The following is a 16423-nucleotide window of genomic DNA, read 5'->3' as shown; positions in this document are numbered from 1 at the left end:
CAGAGAAACTCTGGCTTGAGAAAAAGAAAACACAAAAAGAAAGAGAGTAGTACTGGGAATAGATCTGTTTTTCCTCATGAATTAGGATTGTTTCTCATTCTCTGAATACCTTGTACTTTTATTCAGTAATTTTGATCCTATCCATCCATCATTACCTGCTTTTTGTGTGTGTGTGGGGGCGGAGGGGAGGGTTCGAGACAGGGATTCTCTGTGTATCCCTGGCTGTCCTGGAACTCACTCTGTAGACCAGGCTGGCCTCAAACTCAGAAATCTGCCTGCCTCTGCCTCCCAAGTGCTGGGATTAAAGGCGTGTGCCACCACTGCCTGGCCATTACCTGCTTTTATTGGTGACAAGGCCTCACATAGCTCAAGCTGTTCTCAACTCCCCAGGAACTCTAGGTTGACCCTGAACCCCCAACTCTCCTGCTCCCACTTCCTAGCGCAGGGATCAGTCCATCAGAAAGACCTGACTAGTCTATTTTGTCATTTTATGGTGATCACTTGAGAAGTGGGTTCAGTTTTGAATTTATCAAAATTTATAAATGATTTTCAGCAAAGTCATCATATACTCTTGTAGTTTATGCAGTTTCAGTTACACATACTGCAGGGAGGTAGCCCTGTGACAGTCGGCTCAGTCAACTTGAGGAGCTGGGGGTGGAGGTGACTGGTTTGCTGTACACACCTGAGCCCTCTGCTTGGTCCCTAGAGCCCACATAAAGATGGAAGGCAGGAGTGGACCTCACAAGGCTGTTCTCCAGCCTACATGCACACCTGTACTCACAGCTCACTGGCAGGAAGGAAGATCAGAAATGGAGTCACTCTGGCTATAGAGTTGCCAGCCTGAGCCACTTTAGACCATGTCTCAAAAACAAACAAAAAACCTAAAATCCTACTCTTTTGTTGTTGCTGTTTGAGGCAGGGTTTCTCTGTGTAGCCCTGGCTGTCCTAGAGCTCCGTGTGAGAACCTGCCCTTACCTGGACATCCCAGCCATCCAGGTTTGGCTCTCACATTTCCTAGCATTTCCACCAGGCTCTAAGTACCTCTCAGTAGAGGGTACTTAGAACAGCCTCTAGGCATCCTGAGCATGGGGCTTGTTTTCATTTGCTTTCAAGGTCAAACGGGTTCAGTAAATTGATCACTTGGACAAATAAGAGGCAGCTCAATTTCTCATATATTTTTGTGTGAATCATATTATGAGATCCCTGAAGAGGTGGTTCAGTGGGTAAGACCATTTGCACTTGTAAAAGCTACACATGGCCATGCTCAACTCTAACCCCAACACTGGGGTAAGGGAACTGGGGAGAGCAGAAACAGCCTAGCTCCAGTTCAGTGAGGGACTCTGTCTCAGAGTATCTGCACACACATGTACATATGCCACACACTTAAATTTTAATAAAGGGCCAAAATTCTTTAGGCACTAGAAACTGTATTTTATCCACCTTCCTTTGTTAACATTCTAAATAGTAAATAAACATTATAAAACCAATAAATCTGTTTGTGACCCGGGCCTGTGATAGAAACCATCAATTATACAGTAACGACAGGGTTTTTCCTATTTGTTTTTCCAGCCCCTTTCAGTCTCTGTCACTTGTCCTTTCTTGGTTAATCTATCCTAACCCTTGTGAAATAGGGACCAAAAAAGTACCAATTCAGTATTATGAGAGTTAAGAGACAGCCCAACAGTAAAAAAGCCAAGCTCTCAGGAACTTTCAAACTCTAGGAGTTCCTACCCTTTGGTAGAGCTTTCTTGGGTCCTGGGCTGAGAAACCAGTGGATCTGTAAACCAAGCACACAGATCTAAAGACCAAGTGAAGGTCTGGAGGATAAGGTGCATGGGCTTGTGACCATCACTAGCAATATCCAGCCACAGGACTCCCAAGAGTTCTCTAAGTTCCCATCCCCTGTAGATGCCTCTCAGGTACCTCTCCGCTCCCCTGTCACACCTGGAACAGTATAAGGGATACAGCAGAGGTCAAAGACAGAGTGACCAGCCCCAGTGTGGGTGAGAGCGTGGGATTGGGGAGAACACTGGCCAAGCAACTGCAAAATTGGTGACATATGCTCTTGGGAACAAGAGGTAGGGCCCGGAACAAGGATGGCAGCTGGAAGGTGAAGGACAGTCCTTGCACTCAGTAGCGATAGTGGTCAGGCTTGAAGGGGCCGTTGATGGGCATGCCCAGGTACTGGGCCTGCTTCTCAGTCAGCTTGGTCAGCTTCACATTCAGCTTGCCGAGGTGGGCTTCAGCCACTGCCTCATCCAGCTGGGGAAAGACAGAAAAGCCAGGAGTTAATGTCATGCTCTAGTACCCTTACGGGCATCTAGCCAACAAACTGTTCTGATGGGGCACTCACAAGTGGCACCACCCTCGTTACACCTCATTCTCTCCTCATGGCCAGCTTCAGAGCTCCCCATCAAAAGAGAGCCATGCACACCCATCAATTCATTCTGGTGGCACCACCAACTACATCTCCTCAACTCCTCTAACTAAAGCGCTAGCCACAGTGCTTCCTGGAATGAACAGGACATATCGTATTATCAACAGGGACACTTTTCTACCAAGTTCTACCTCATAATGGCAGGTCACTGACTACAGCCCAGCCCAGAGTGCTTTTATATTCCAAAGTCGTTCTATTTCCACTGTTACTCAGACTTCACAAACATCCCCCAGAAATAGGAAGGACAGGATGATGCCTATATTAACAGATGAAGAGCCTAAAGAAAGTGATAGTGGGTTCAAGCTAGATGCAAGATAGACCTAACCTGGAGTCCGAATTACAAGTGGAAGGGATGTCTCCTATGCCTGGGCGACTGCACAGGATGCCTACCTTCTCACAGCACCTTGGACTAGTGTGCTACAGAAGGGGTGACCACATGGGCAGTTAGATCTGGATTTCCAAAACCTCCAAAGAGCACACCAGCCTCTAAACCTTGGTTTCCTCATTTGTAGGGCACACATACAAATACCCACCTTTTGAAGCTGTCAAAGATCAGTGACATCAGATTGCTAGTTCAAGGGGGTAATGTAACAAATGGTGGCTACTGTCATCACTAAGTAAGGTACCTAATACACCTGCAGAAACGTGCCGTGTTGACCCAGCTAAGTACGAGGATGCAGCTAAGGGATATTTGTGTACGAGGACCTGGGCTCCATGTCCAGCACCATAAAAATGAACAACAACCAATCCAAGACAGACGTGGAGGCTTGTGTCTTTAATCCCAGGTCCCAGGAGGCAGAAGCATACAGACCTGAGTCAAGGCCAGCCTGGTCTACATACCAAGTTCCAGGCTAGTCAGGGTTATTATAAGACCCTGTCTACAAACCAAACAGATGAACAAACAAACCAAATGGGGTCTATCCATTTTTTTAACTATAATGTGTTGCATATATTTTTAAATTATTTCATATCAAGACCTTAGCACATGACTTCTCTTCAGAGCGCAGAAGCCTTGTCCACTGGAGCTGTGTGTTGGGCTGGTGACAGCTGAGTGGTAGAGACCCCTTTTCCTGGAATGTGTATTCTTTAACTTTTCAGTTCCCCCTCAGCCTACTTTATCAGCTTCCTGCCAATCCTTGTAGACATATGGTAGATGCTTGCCATCGCCAAGGAAAGAACTCTTGCCTTTACTTTACAGATAAGGAATGGAGACACAACTCCAAACCTGGTGAGTCACACTCCACAGTCAATGCCACTGTGCGTGTGCTCCAGGGAGCACTGAGGACTCTGCATGACAAGTAAGAGGGCAGACAGACATATCTTTATAAACTCTAGCAAGCCCCCAGGGGGAGCCCAGGAACCAGCACATAAGCCTTGGCTTACAGTGAAGTCAAGAGCTTACCTTCTTAGGCAGGAAGTGAACTCCAACGGGGTATTTATCTGGGTGGGTCCACAGCTCAATCTGTGCCATCACCTGGTTTGTGAAGGAGTTGCTCATCACGAAGCTGGGGTGGCCCATGGCACAACCCAGGTTGACCAGACGGCCTTCAGCCAGCAAGATGATGCGGCGCCCATTCTTTAGCCAGTAGCGGTCCACCTGCAACAGAGCAACAGTAAGGTGATGGGTACTGCCCGTGCCTTTGTTAAAACATCCTGTGCTGCACAGACGATCTGGAATGCCCCCTAGACCACCACCCTTTGGAGCGACCACACACAATTTAGAGTAGCCAATGCCCTAACAAGTCTGTTGTAAGAAGTTAATGAACTCAGACCTATAAGCACTTGACATTCTGTAGGTACTCAGGAGGTAGCAGCTAGTAGTATTATTACTGTCATATACTCTGCACCTAGTCCTTTGCATGCACATGACTGTCATTTAGTGCTTCATCTTCCCCTTTTCAGACTTCAGTTTACAAGGCTGAGTCATCTGTTCAGAGCTGCACACTCACAGGTGGCTGCAATTTGAAGCTGGACAATCTCAGGCCAGATCTCACGCTCTCAGTTGCCATTAAAAAGCTGAATGTAGGAGGGGGAGATGGCTCACTAGGTAAAGCTGTTTGCTGCCAAGCCTAAGTTCAATCCCCAAGAGCCACACAGTAGAGAGATCAACTCTGACAAGTTGATCTCTTACCTCCACATGCAAGTATGCATGTGCTCACATACATAAACACACACATATATGTACATATACATGTATATATAAGGTTGAATGCAGGGCTGGGTATATGGCTCACTTGATGACAGATGCTTATCTACCTTATATGAAGCACTGGGTTTAATCTCCAGCTCTACAAGGCAGAAAAAAAGCTTAACTTAAAGCAGTTCTCAAGGGCTAGAGAGATGGCTCAGTTGTTAAGAATATTGTCTGCTCTTTCAGAAGTCCTGAGTTCAATTCCCAGCAACCACACGGTGGCTCACAACCAATGATACAGGGATTAGATGCCCTCTTCTGGCTTGCAGGTGTACATACAGATTGTGTGTGTGTGTGTGTGTGTGTGTGTGTGTGTGTGTGTATTACATAAATAAATCTTTTTCTCTTTTTTTTTTTTTTTGGTTTTTTGAGACAGGGTTTCTCTGTATAACCCAGGCTGTCCTGGAACTCACTCTGTAGACAAGCCTGGCCTCAAACTCAGAAATCCCCCTGCCTCTGCCTCCCAAGTGCTGGGATTAAAGGCGTGTACCACCACCGCCCGGCATAAATAAATCTTTAAAAAAAGTTTTCAAGAAACATTACTCTTATAATCAAACATTACTTATACAAATAAATAAATAAACCAACAATAAATAAAACCTAAATAAAAAAATTGCATATTCCTAAAAGGACTCTCATGCCTGCAGCAAAGCTGTCCCTTCTCTCAGTAGGGGCCTACTTTGCACAGACAGAAATGCAATGTCCCTTTCAGGTCCTCCCCCATCCTGACCCTGCTGCCAGTTCAGCCCACGCTCTTTGGCTGCCAGTATGCTGCCCAGCTATGAGCACCCTCAGAGTCTTGTCTCCTCAGCTGCCACTGTCTGCCATCTTCATTCACAAGCACAAGTGGGCTTTCTGAAACAGCAAGGTGACACAATCTGCTGATACCTTCAGGGACTTCAGCAGCCGCAGCCTCAGCTCTGATTCCTCAAACCCAGCTCTAACCGGGCTTCTCCAATGCACACACCACTCTCTAGGTTGCAACAGCTTCTGTGGTGGGCAACCAACAAGCCCTCTCCTCCTCCTCCTCAGCCCCTCACTGGCAGCCCAGTGGGAAGGCTGGGGCTTCTCACCTGGGGCTTGATGTTCACCTTCTCCACGGCGTTCTCATTGAGCCACTTCACATCTATCTCCACATCGAAGTGTCCAATGTTACAAACAATGGCATCGTCCTTCATCTGTTCAAAGTGCCTATGAGGGAGCCCAAACCCGTGAGAGACCAGAGACCGAGCGCAGTCCCACACCATGTCCTCTTTGCTCTGTAGGACTCCCACCTGGTACCTACCGGCCAAGGATGATATCAACACAGCCTGTGGTTGTGACAAAGATGTTGCCCTCCTTACAGGCCTCGTCCATGGTGGTTACCTCATAGCCTGCAGACATTAGCATGTGTTATCAAAGGTGGTCTCACTTTCCTCGAGCCCCACAGCCAACCCTTACCCTATCATACCCTCCATGGAAGCTTGCAGTGCATTGATGGGGTCAATCTCGGTGATGATGACTCGGGCCCCAAAACCCCGCAGGGCCTGGGCACAGCCCTTGCCCACATCACCATAGCCTGCTACCACTGCCACCTTGCCCGCAATCATCACATCTGTGGCCCGTTTGATGCCATCTATGAGGGACTCCCGGCAGCCATAGAGGTTGTCAAATTTGCTCTGAAAGGAGAGGGAGCAAGGGGACAATGGGGGCAGGCAATGCCCTGAGACCAGGCATCCCACAGGCCGGGCTGAGACCCCCCTGCCAGCCTGGGCTGACCCCCTAAGAATCTTCTCCAACATGTCCCTATCCTCATCAACTCCAAGACCATCTCCCTAGTTTTTCTCTGCTGGTCTAGAAGCCTTTCTAGAGAATCAGTGCCTAGGACAGGTTGCTGGGTCAAAGAATTTGGTTAACTTTACAGTTCTTAATAATCAAAGTCATGATACCTGAAGCAGCTGTGACCTAGTGAGTAGTTCTTCCTTCAAGACACTTACCACTGTTGTCCCGTCCCTCTCAAATAAGAGCTTCATGTCCCAAGACATACCCTTCATGGACACCTTTCTTCAGAGATTCACTCCTAAGCTCACTGAGCACCAACAGCTAGAGATGACACCACCCCAGGGCTCACCTTGGTGACAGAATCATTGACATTGATGGCAGGCACCTTCAGTATCCCATTTGCCATCATCTTGTAGAGGTTGTGGACCCCAGTTGTGGTCTCCTCAGAGATACCTCGAATGCCTGAATGAGAGGAAGAGCTTCAGAGAACATATCCCTACCCAAAGCCCTTTTGTTTGTCCCTAGTGTCCCCTCTCCCTTGTTCCCATCTCTGTACCTGATTGTAAGGTCCACCCAGTCACCCAGGGAGGTGTCATCTGATGCCCTCTATCCACAGTCCTACCAGGCTAATGACTCAACCTCCCCACACCTCCCACCACCACTGTCCTAGTGCCTGACACCATTTTCACCCAGCTGTCCTATCATGTCCTATAATAATAGTCTCAAAAGAAGGCATCCTTCATTTATTAGTCAGCCACACCAAGTTTTTATACAATCAATCTTTTCCTACCTCAGGGCCTTTGTCTCTCCATCCTCTCCTCCCTGTCACACAGTCAGCAATGCTGCTTCTCTGCAGCCATTCCTAGCACTGCTCTACATTGGCTGTGACTCATGAACTCAGCCAGTCCTGTCCCGACCCTCACTTACCCTGGCTTCACATCACAAGTCAGAAGCCTAGTGCCTGCAGGAAACTCCTGTCTTCCAATCTGAGAGTTCTGCCAGGCCCACTGCCTCATGTATGTGAAGGACCTTCAAGATATCTTCAGGGTACTAGTGCCCACACCTGCTCACCTGACAGAAGCTGTGGGTATTTGGTGTGGATGAGGTTAGTAAGGTCACCACCATCATCCAGAATCATGTTGAGGGGTCCATCCTTGAAGTGCAGCGTCTGCTCAATGCACCACAGGTACTCCTCATCTGTCTCGCCCTTCCAGGCAAACACTACAGGGTAAGTGGCACATGAAAAGCAGGCAGGGAGGCTCTAGAGAACTCCACCAATGAAGCCAATACCATCTCCTTCCTAGCTCCCATCCCTAGGTCTGTCCAACCCCTGTACACACAATAGTGGGAACTGCACGGCTTGAAGCTAGAGAGATCTAAGCTCAAACCCTGGTTGGCTCTGAACTTTCCAGCTAGGTGATCTTGAACAATTCACTTACCAGTTTCCTCTTCTATAAATGGGGTTTGCAATAACATAAGTCAAATGAGACAGAGGCCACATACAGTCCTAGATGTAAATGTCTAGAAATAATTATTCGCTTCATATCTCCTCCTGCCTGGGCTCCATGGAGTAGGATACTGGCCCACACAGAACAGGACTCCACCCAAAGGGACATCCTAATCACTGGACACCATCAGGTAGGACCCTGGATTTGTTTCTCACTGAAAGGTCTTAAGGGCCTGGCAGTCTCTGTGGTGGGTAGTTTCAGGTGATGTCTAGCCAAAGTGCCTCAACAGAAGCTACTATAGATGAAGCATTTTCTGTGTCAGGTTCTGTAACTGCTTCACGCCCCATTCTCATGTTCCCTCATGCAAATCCTGTGAGGAGGCACAGCCATCACCACTCACAGAAACCTCCAGAGGGTCTAGGACATGCATCACTCAGCACAGAACTCTAAAGCAGCACCTGAAACAAGGGAGCTGGCAGGTGGGTGCTCCTCACAGCGTGTACAACTACACAGGTGTGGGGCTCATAAGCGTCTCCTGTTTGCACAGGACACCAGCCAATCAGCCAGCTGCCTCCTTCCCCACACTGTAGAAGATAATGCTGTAGAAAGCAAAGCCTCTTCTGAATGAGGGCCACCAAGTCCAAGTCTAGCCAAGGTAGGAGCTGCTGACAGGCCATTCAGCCCTGTGAGACTAAAGAGCCCCTTCCCTCTGCCCCTCTACCTATAGCTGATTAGGATTCCCACCATCATCACCAAATCTTTAAGTGTCTTGTCTGCAAGCATGTCATGTCTTTGCCTGGTTGCCTGAGGAAGCCAGAGGAGGCTATCAGATCTCCTAGGTCTGGAGTTACAAACAGTTGTAAGCTACCATGTGGGTGCTAGGAATCACACCTAGATCCTCTGGAAGAAGAGGCAGTATTCTTAACTGCTGAAAGATCTCTCCAGCCCACTGATGAAGATTTCTGTATTTTATTTAATCACCATTGACTCTAACAGGCCCCTGCTTGCAGGCCAGAAAGACATGCACCATTCTGCAGCAGTTTAGACAAAGTCTTTGCTCTTGAACCCTGGTCCTTTCTCATACTCCTGACTACGAGACCTCAGCCAGTGCACCGCTGAGACTCGTTCTGCCTTTCACCTAGGCAGTTCTTTAGAACACGACCCACAGAGCTTCTCTAAGAATCCCTGCCCTCTTATGCCGTGTGGCTCCCAGTCATAAGATGCTTCCCTTGGACACGGCACAGCTCAGTACGTCGGTATCTCCATGGGATTGAGACAAGGTAGGAGGGCAAGGCTGCTCTTTGCAGTCAGTCACTAAGCTAAGATCCTCTCTCTACCATATGGAAGCTTATTACTACAGGATTCAGTAAAGGAAACACAAAAAAGCAGAGAGCCTTATTCACTCCCACATACCCCAGTGACTCCACTCACCTGGAATGCCAGCCTTAGCAATGGCAGCTGCTGCATGGTCCTGAGTAGAGAAGATGTTGCAGCTGGACCACCGCACCTAGAAGGGCCAGGGAAAACAAAGCTGTTGGTCACCAGCGGCTAGGAAGCACCGATGTTAGGAACAGGGAAAGGAAACCCCTAAAGCCAAGGGTGGAGACTCTGGGCAAGTGAGTGGCTACAAGACACCACTTAAAACCAAAACAAAACACAATGAATCACTGACCCAGGCATGGGAGTATACTTATAATCCTAGGACTCAGGATGTAGTGTCAAGAAGATCACTGTTCAATACCAGCTTGCGCTATATGGGGAGTTCCTGGTCAGCCTGAGTTATACAGGGAGATTCTGACTCAACACACACAGAGACACAGACAGACAGACACACACACACCACTGGACAAATGGCTCAGCAGTTAAGAGCACCTGCTGCTCTTCTAGAGGACCCAGGGTCACCCACAATGAAGAACCCACAATGAAGCTTACAACCACCCAGAACTCCAATCCCAGGGGATCAGATACCCTCCCTGGCCTCTGTGATACTCTAGCGCTATGTGAACAAGGAGACAGGCTATGTAGCAAAGCCTTCAGGACAAAGAGGACAGGAAACTAAGTGTGTTTGTGTCCAAGTGGCTTATACCAATATTTGGACATACAAGACTGTGGGTTCGGGTTAGGCTTGTATAAGTAGTGAGGCATCATCACCACACAGGCAGTATTTAAAGCTATGAGATCAGATCACCAGCAAGCTGAATACTGAAAATAAAAATACGATGACAGGTGGTGGCGGCGCACGCCTTTAATCCCAGCACTTGGAGGCAGAGACAGGTGGATTTCTGAGTTCGAGGCCAGTCTGGTCTACAGAGTGAGTTCCAGAACAGCCAGGGCTACACAGAGAAATCCTGTCTCGAAAAACCAAAAAGAAAATAAAAATATGGCCATGGGAGGTGGAGAGTCAGTGGTTAAGAGCACTGGCTGCTTATCTAGGACCCAAGTTCAATTCCCAGCTCCAACATGGTGGCTCACAGCCATCTGTAACTCCAGTTGTAGGGAATCTGAGACCCTCTTCAAGCCTGCTCAGGCACTGGAAGCAAGTGGTACACAAATGTCACGTGGGCAAAATACCCACACATAAAAACAAATCTACCAGGCCCCCTTCTCCTTGAGATCTTTCTATACATGATTCAGGCTCAACCAATCAAAGCACTTTACCTTTCTAGCAGCATGACTGTCCAGAATGCACTTGGCCCAAGGAAGGCCAATGGGAGTGTTTTGGGATGACTAAATGGAACATTGTGGGAGGGGTCTACTACCAGCACTCTCAGGCAGGAAGGTGTATTGAACAGTCAGAAAGAAGCTATCTTCCCAACTGGAGAAAATATACAAAAGACTATTTGCCCCCGGGGGTAGCAGCAGGAGCAATGGGAAATGGAGAGAAAAACCAAGGTGACCAGAAAAGGCTCTGCAAGCTAGGTCTCCCTACCAGTAAGAGTCTTCATTCATGGCTGAACCCAGAGAGGGCAAGCAACTAAAAGGAGTCAGAGAGCTGTGGGCCTCACCTCAGCACCCAGGGCCACGAGAGTCTCGATGAGGACAGCAGTCTCCACAGTCATGTGCAGGCAGCCAGCAATGCGAGCACCCTTCAGTGGCTTGGAGGCTGAGTACATCTCCCGCATGCGCATCAAGCCTGGCATCTCATTCTCAGCTATGTCCAGGGCCTTCCGTCCCCAGGCAGCCAGTCCGATGTCCGCTGCAGGAACAGAATGTGTAAGTTACACGAGCACCTCCTCCCATCAACCACGAAGTCCCATGACTTTGTGAGGACCAATCCAAGTGTAACCCTATAGTCTTCAGGCTGGGCAATCTGTCACTCCCAACAAAGAGAAGTGCCCTTTGAAAATCAGCTCTGGAACTATAAATCTCACAGTCAGTCCTTTCCACGGACACCTGCCAACGTGGGACTGGAAGCTCGAGAGGGGATGGCAGGTAGGGAAGAGAGAGGACGGAGGAAGAGGAGGAAGGCACAATGGGCCAGAAGTGTGTGGCTAGGAGAAACTGCAATTAACAAGGGGTCATATAGCTGTGGAATAAGAATAGTACTAGATCTGACCAATCTGGGCATATGGTTTATAATTAATATATCTAAATTATGCATCTTTCAGACAGACTTATTAGGGCTGAAGATTCCAGCAACAAACCTAAAAATCAAATCCAGCAGGTGTATTATTTTTTAAAATGAAAGGACAACGGCCTCTTTTTTAACGTATGTGCATGTATACAGAGGCTAAAGGTCAATGTCAAGTGTCTTTCTCAGCTTTTCCTCCTTGTTTTTTGAGACAGGATCTCCCATTGTACCTGAAGCTCACTGTTTTGGCTAGGTAGACCCTCCTGCCTCTGCCTCATCAGCACCAAGACTGTAAGTGCTTGCAGTTTTACATGGGCGCTAAGGATCTGAACTCAGGTTCTCATGATAAGAAGACAGGCATCCCCAGCACCATGATTTTTATCTTTAGGAGGCCTTAGATCTTCCCAATCACTCTAGGAAATGGAGGGTGAAGCAGAGAGGAGGCTGCTATAGTTTAATAATTTAATCAGGCCAAGAGCAGAAGAACATGCCTGTATTCCCAGTACTTGGGAGATGGAGACAAGAAGAAGAGAATCCTTGACTTCATGGCAAGTTCAAGGCCAACCTGAGCTACATGAGGCCCTATCTCAAATAACAACAACAACAACAACAATAATACATTACTGTTTTCTAAATTCCATTAAATAATCTCAAATTGTGTCCATTAAATAATCTCAAGGTATGTCCAAGGCCCTACATTCAACCTCCAGCACCACCAACAGTTCCCAAGGTCAGCATTCCACCCTTCTGGAAGGGTTCACTCCTGCTACACAAACACAGCTCCATCATATACAAACATACATATACAAACATACATATACAAACACACACCACTACCCAGGACATCAACAATGAGAGCACTTCAGAAATCTGGATTTCAAATAATAGCTGTGGCCCTTCTCCCTATAGATTTCCAACTCCAAGAGGAAGCAACCAGCTCAGAATCTGTAAACCATTGACTTTTATCAATTTGTAGTGTTCTCTTCATGATCTCTACCTCACTGTCCATTCCCTGCTCTCTTAGACTCTTGAGAACTGGCTAGGCAAAGCTGCTACTTAAAGCTAGGGTGAGGCCTGGAGAGATGGCTCAGCAGTTGAGAGCGCTGACTGCTCTTCCAGAGGCCCTGAGTTCAATTCCCAGCAACCACTTAGTGGCTCACAACCATCTGTAATGGGATCCAATGCCCTCGTCTGGTGTGTCTGAAGACAGCTACAGTGTAACTCACATACATGAAAAAAATAAATAAATCTTAAAAAAAAAGGGGGGGGAGTGAATGGCTCATGCCTGTAATCCCAGCACTGGGGAAGCTGAGTTACAAAGACTGCCATGATTTTGAGGCTATCCTAAGCTTCAGTGACCTGCCAGCCCTCCATTGTACCTAAGCCACTGGACCAAGTAGGAGACTCACAACCACAGGAAGACACCTTGCTTACTATGAATGGGAAATCTGATGGAAACCTGGCACATCCAAGCAATGCTACCACATTTTCCTAGTAAATTGACTTTCCTTCTCCTCTCCCTAAACATCTCTCCCATCAACTTGATAATATGTCACAATTCACTAACCGTTCAGAATCATTCACTTTCCAGTCACAAACTCCATCTGTGGTTAACTAGGCATTCTTGTCTGCTGCAAAAGATGAGCTGTCCCTGGTGCCCGACCATGTTCTCACCCCTTCAGATCTTACCATTGTATTGATCACCTAGGTAACTGGGTGCTTCTGAAGCTCAGGCTTCTCACAGGAGCTAGGGCCCACTAACGACTCCCTCATTTCTGAAATGCTTCCCTTCCTTGGCATCCGGTTCTCTCTTGTGCCTTCCCTCCCACCTTCCTGGCAAACTCTAGGAACCCTCAGGGATCCACAGTAGCTCTTCTCCACTGCGCGTATGATTCTGAATACCTCCCCTGTGCTGATGACTCCCACGTATTTACCTCCAGTGCAAACTTCTCCCAGGAATTTGAGAAACAGGATCCAACTGCTGACTCAGCACCTCTACACTTAAGTACAAGCCCTCAAGACTCCTTGGCCTAACACCTTCAATCTTCCCATTTTAGGAAATGAAACCACTATTCAACCCAAACCTTATAAAATTTTTTGTTCCCATTTCTGTGCTGGGTTTTGTGTTGTGTTCCTTTTTTTTTTTTTTTTTTGAGACAGGGCCAATTACATAGCTCTGGTTGTCCTGAAACTCGCTGTGTAGACCAGGCTAGCCTCAAACTCACAGATAACTGCCTTCCGAGTACTGAGGTTAAGGATGTGGGCCATCCTACCCTACCTCCATCAGCATGGTTTTGACTGAACATCTCACCCTCGTCTAAAGCCTAACTTCTCAACAAAGCAGCTTCACCATCCCCTCTGTTCCCACATACCATGTTCCTCATTACAGCCCAGTTGGAAACCTTTAAAAAATTTAAAATCCTAACCCTTACCTGGGCTTCAGGTCCCACACAAGTCTACCTACCACCTTATTCTCCTTACTAGCTTCTCAGACACACAGATCTCTCCCATTGTAGGCCTTTAACACAGGTAGTTAACCTGTGAAGGCTCATACCGAGTACCAGGCTCAGTATATGCTCAAACACCTGAAAATGGAGAAGCTGGAGAGATGGCTGAATGGTTAAGAGCACTGGCTGCTCTGGGTTCAATTTCCAGCAGCTTATGGAGACTCACGACTGTCTGTAACTCCAGTTCCAGGGAACCAACAACACTTTCTCCTGGCCTCTGTGGTGCATAGACATACATTCAGACAAAACACCCATTCATATATAATAAAAAAGAGAGAGAAAGAAAAAAGAAACTAAAAATGGGCAGGCTGACTCAAACAGAGGCTTTACTCTCAGTGAGGTAGGTCACCTACAGAGTTTCAAATCAAAGGAGGTGTTATTCAATGACCAGATTTTTCTTTTGAGAAGATTCTATTGGCCAACTGTAACAACATGTGCCTATAAACAGTGGTGTTGAGGCTAAAGAAAGATCAAATTCAAGACCAGCTGAGGCTCAAAAAAAACAGGCAAATAAAACGGTAGCAAGAAGATCAGAGACCTGTGAGGAGATGAGGATGGGGGCTGGTAACCATGGAGAGAAAAGTGACAGATCTCCTCACATAAAACTGACACTATGCTATAATATCTGTCTCAACCTTGTGCCTGGGTCTCTTTATACCTCCAATGATCAGCAGGCCCTGGCACAGAGGAGTCAGAAAATATTTACCAACCATACCAGCTGCTAAAAATAAATGAGCAACGATTCATGAAGAGATGGTACAGGACCCACTTCTTCAAAGTAAGGATAATCAACCTGAACCTTACTAAACACCCAAGGATTATAGGAGACGCCAAACACGTGAGGCCTAGCATATAGTATACCCTCCTTGATGGATGATTCACGCCTCCACAACTACACAGGCAAGAACCCAGGCTTATCTTCATCCATACAATCCGTGGACCTCCAACCCCTCCACAGTAAGGCAAGCCTCCATTCTAGGTCTTCCGCCAAGACAACACTGACTTAAATCTCTCTGGGCTCGTCTCAGCCTCTACCCAATGGAGGCAACAGACTACTCTGCTGGCTGATAAACTATCTTAATATGAATTTTCCAAGTCACTTCCCTAGGTTCCTGCCTAACAGGTAGCATCCATCTCATGTTGTATTGAGACTATTTTAAAAGCTAGCCAGCCTGAATTGCTTTGTTTTTCTGTTTGTTTGGTTTGTAGTTTTGTTTTGATAGGTTCTCCCTAGTTTGTCCAGGTTGGTCTGGAATTCACTGTGTGCCCAGGCTGACTTCTGAAATCGGTTGATCGATGACCCCCTCGGCCTCAGTAGTGAGTGCTGGGCTGGGATTACAAATCTGTGTCACTACGCAGTGTGAACTGGATTGTGCTGAAATTTCATTAGGGTTGTTTCAAGTGTATTGCCTTGCATGCAGACAACAGTGAAAGGGATGATGTCCTGGGTCCAAATTCTAGCCGACCGCTTTCCAGTTACAAGATTCTGGTAAAATATCCTTTATACCTCTGGATTTTCACTGTAAACGTAAAATCGTTCCTTCCATAGAGAGCTACAATAATAAAACGGACTATCTAGAATAAGCTACAAGGCAGTGCCTATCCCACTGTAAACGCTCAAGTGAAGGTGTTTACACTCAGCTTTCTATAATCGGGACAAAATGAACAGTAATTTCTAACCACTCCAAATTTTCTAGACATCCACTAGATACCCCACGGACTGAGCTGATCACAGACTAAGTCCCCGATGCACCGGGACTGGCCGTTTCCAGGCCACTCCTCATTAGCACCTGGAACACCGATGCTCTCTCCGGCCCTGATCAAGGCCCAGAAGACGGTGGGCCCTTGCTAGGGGCCACCCAAGCCGCCAAACGCCAGGGCCAGGGCCTCTAAGGCCGCTTCCCAAGGGCCAGTCTCTCAGAGAAGCACGCTGCCCGACCAAGGATCGCAGCCCGCGCTGCCGCTCAGGGCGCCTGCTGCGGGGCACGCCGGGACATGTAGTCCGCGGCCGCTTCCCACTCCTGGCTCTGGGCGGTGTGTGGACTCCAGTCCCCAGGCACCTGCGGGGCCAGGCTAGCGATTCTAGGGGTCCCGGGCGCCCCGAGGCCGCCACCTAAACAAGACGCAAGTCGGTACTGACAACAAACCCAGGACGGGAGCCGAGTCGCCACAGAGGACTGAACCCTTGAGACTCACCGACTTTGTAGGGCAGTTTATCAGACATGCTGGCGGCGCTTCCGCTAGGAGTGATGAACTCTGTGAAGGGGGCCGGGCGGCGCGGGGCAGGGATCTACGCCTGGCGCCGGCGTCTTTAAATATCTTCTTATTTGAATATTCATGAGTTCTGCTGGGGTGGGGGCTGAAACGTGGGGGCGGAGCCTAGCTCGCGGCGCTGAGCCGAACGAGAGCGAGGCCGAACTTCGATCTCTGCCTCAAAAATCATAAATGTTATGCACTGTGACCTTTGGACCCCTGGCACTCGACTGGGAGGGAGCGTGGAGACAGGCT

The 16423-nt window shown here is 47.9% G+C and overlaps 1 protein-coding gene across 1 annotated transcript; it reads right to left on the bottom strand.

The window, feature by feature from the left end:
* Nucleotides 1-558: 558 nt before the first annotated feature.
* Ahcy (adenosylhomocysteinase) lies at nt 559-16204 on the bottom strand. The gene is made up of 10 exons (XM_028775284.1): nt 16112-16204; nt 10843-11033; nt 9269-9344; nt 7461-7610; nt 6739-6851; nt 6079-6286; nt 5914-6001; nt 5702-5819; nt 3840-4034; nt 559-2262 (listed from the first exon to the last, which is right to left on the bottom strand). Exons 1-10 carry the CDS (start codon nt 16137-16139, stop codon nt 2131-2133), a joined length of 1299 nt encoding a protein of 432 aa, XP_028631117.1. The 5' UTR covers nt 16140-16204; the 3' UTR covers nt 559-2130.
* Between the last annotated feature and the right edge of the window lie 219 nt (nt 16205-16423).

Source organism: Grammomys surdaster, unplaced genomic scaffold (genome assembly GCF_004785775.1).
Source record: "Grammomys surdaster isolate TR1022 unplaced genomic scaffold, NIH_TR_1.0 254, whole genome shotgun sequence".
NCBI lineage: Eukaryota > Metazoa > Chordata > Mammalia > Rodentia > Muridae > Grammomys > Grammomys surdaster.
This window is presented reverse-complemented; position numbering and strand designations above follow the sequence as displayed.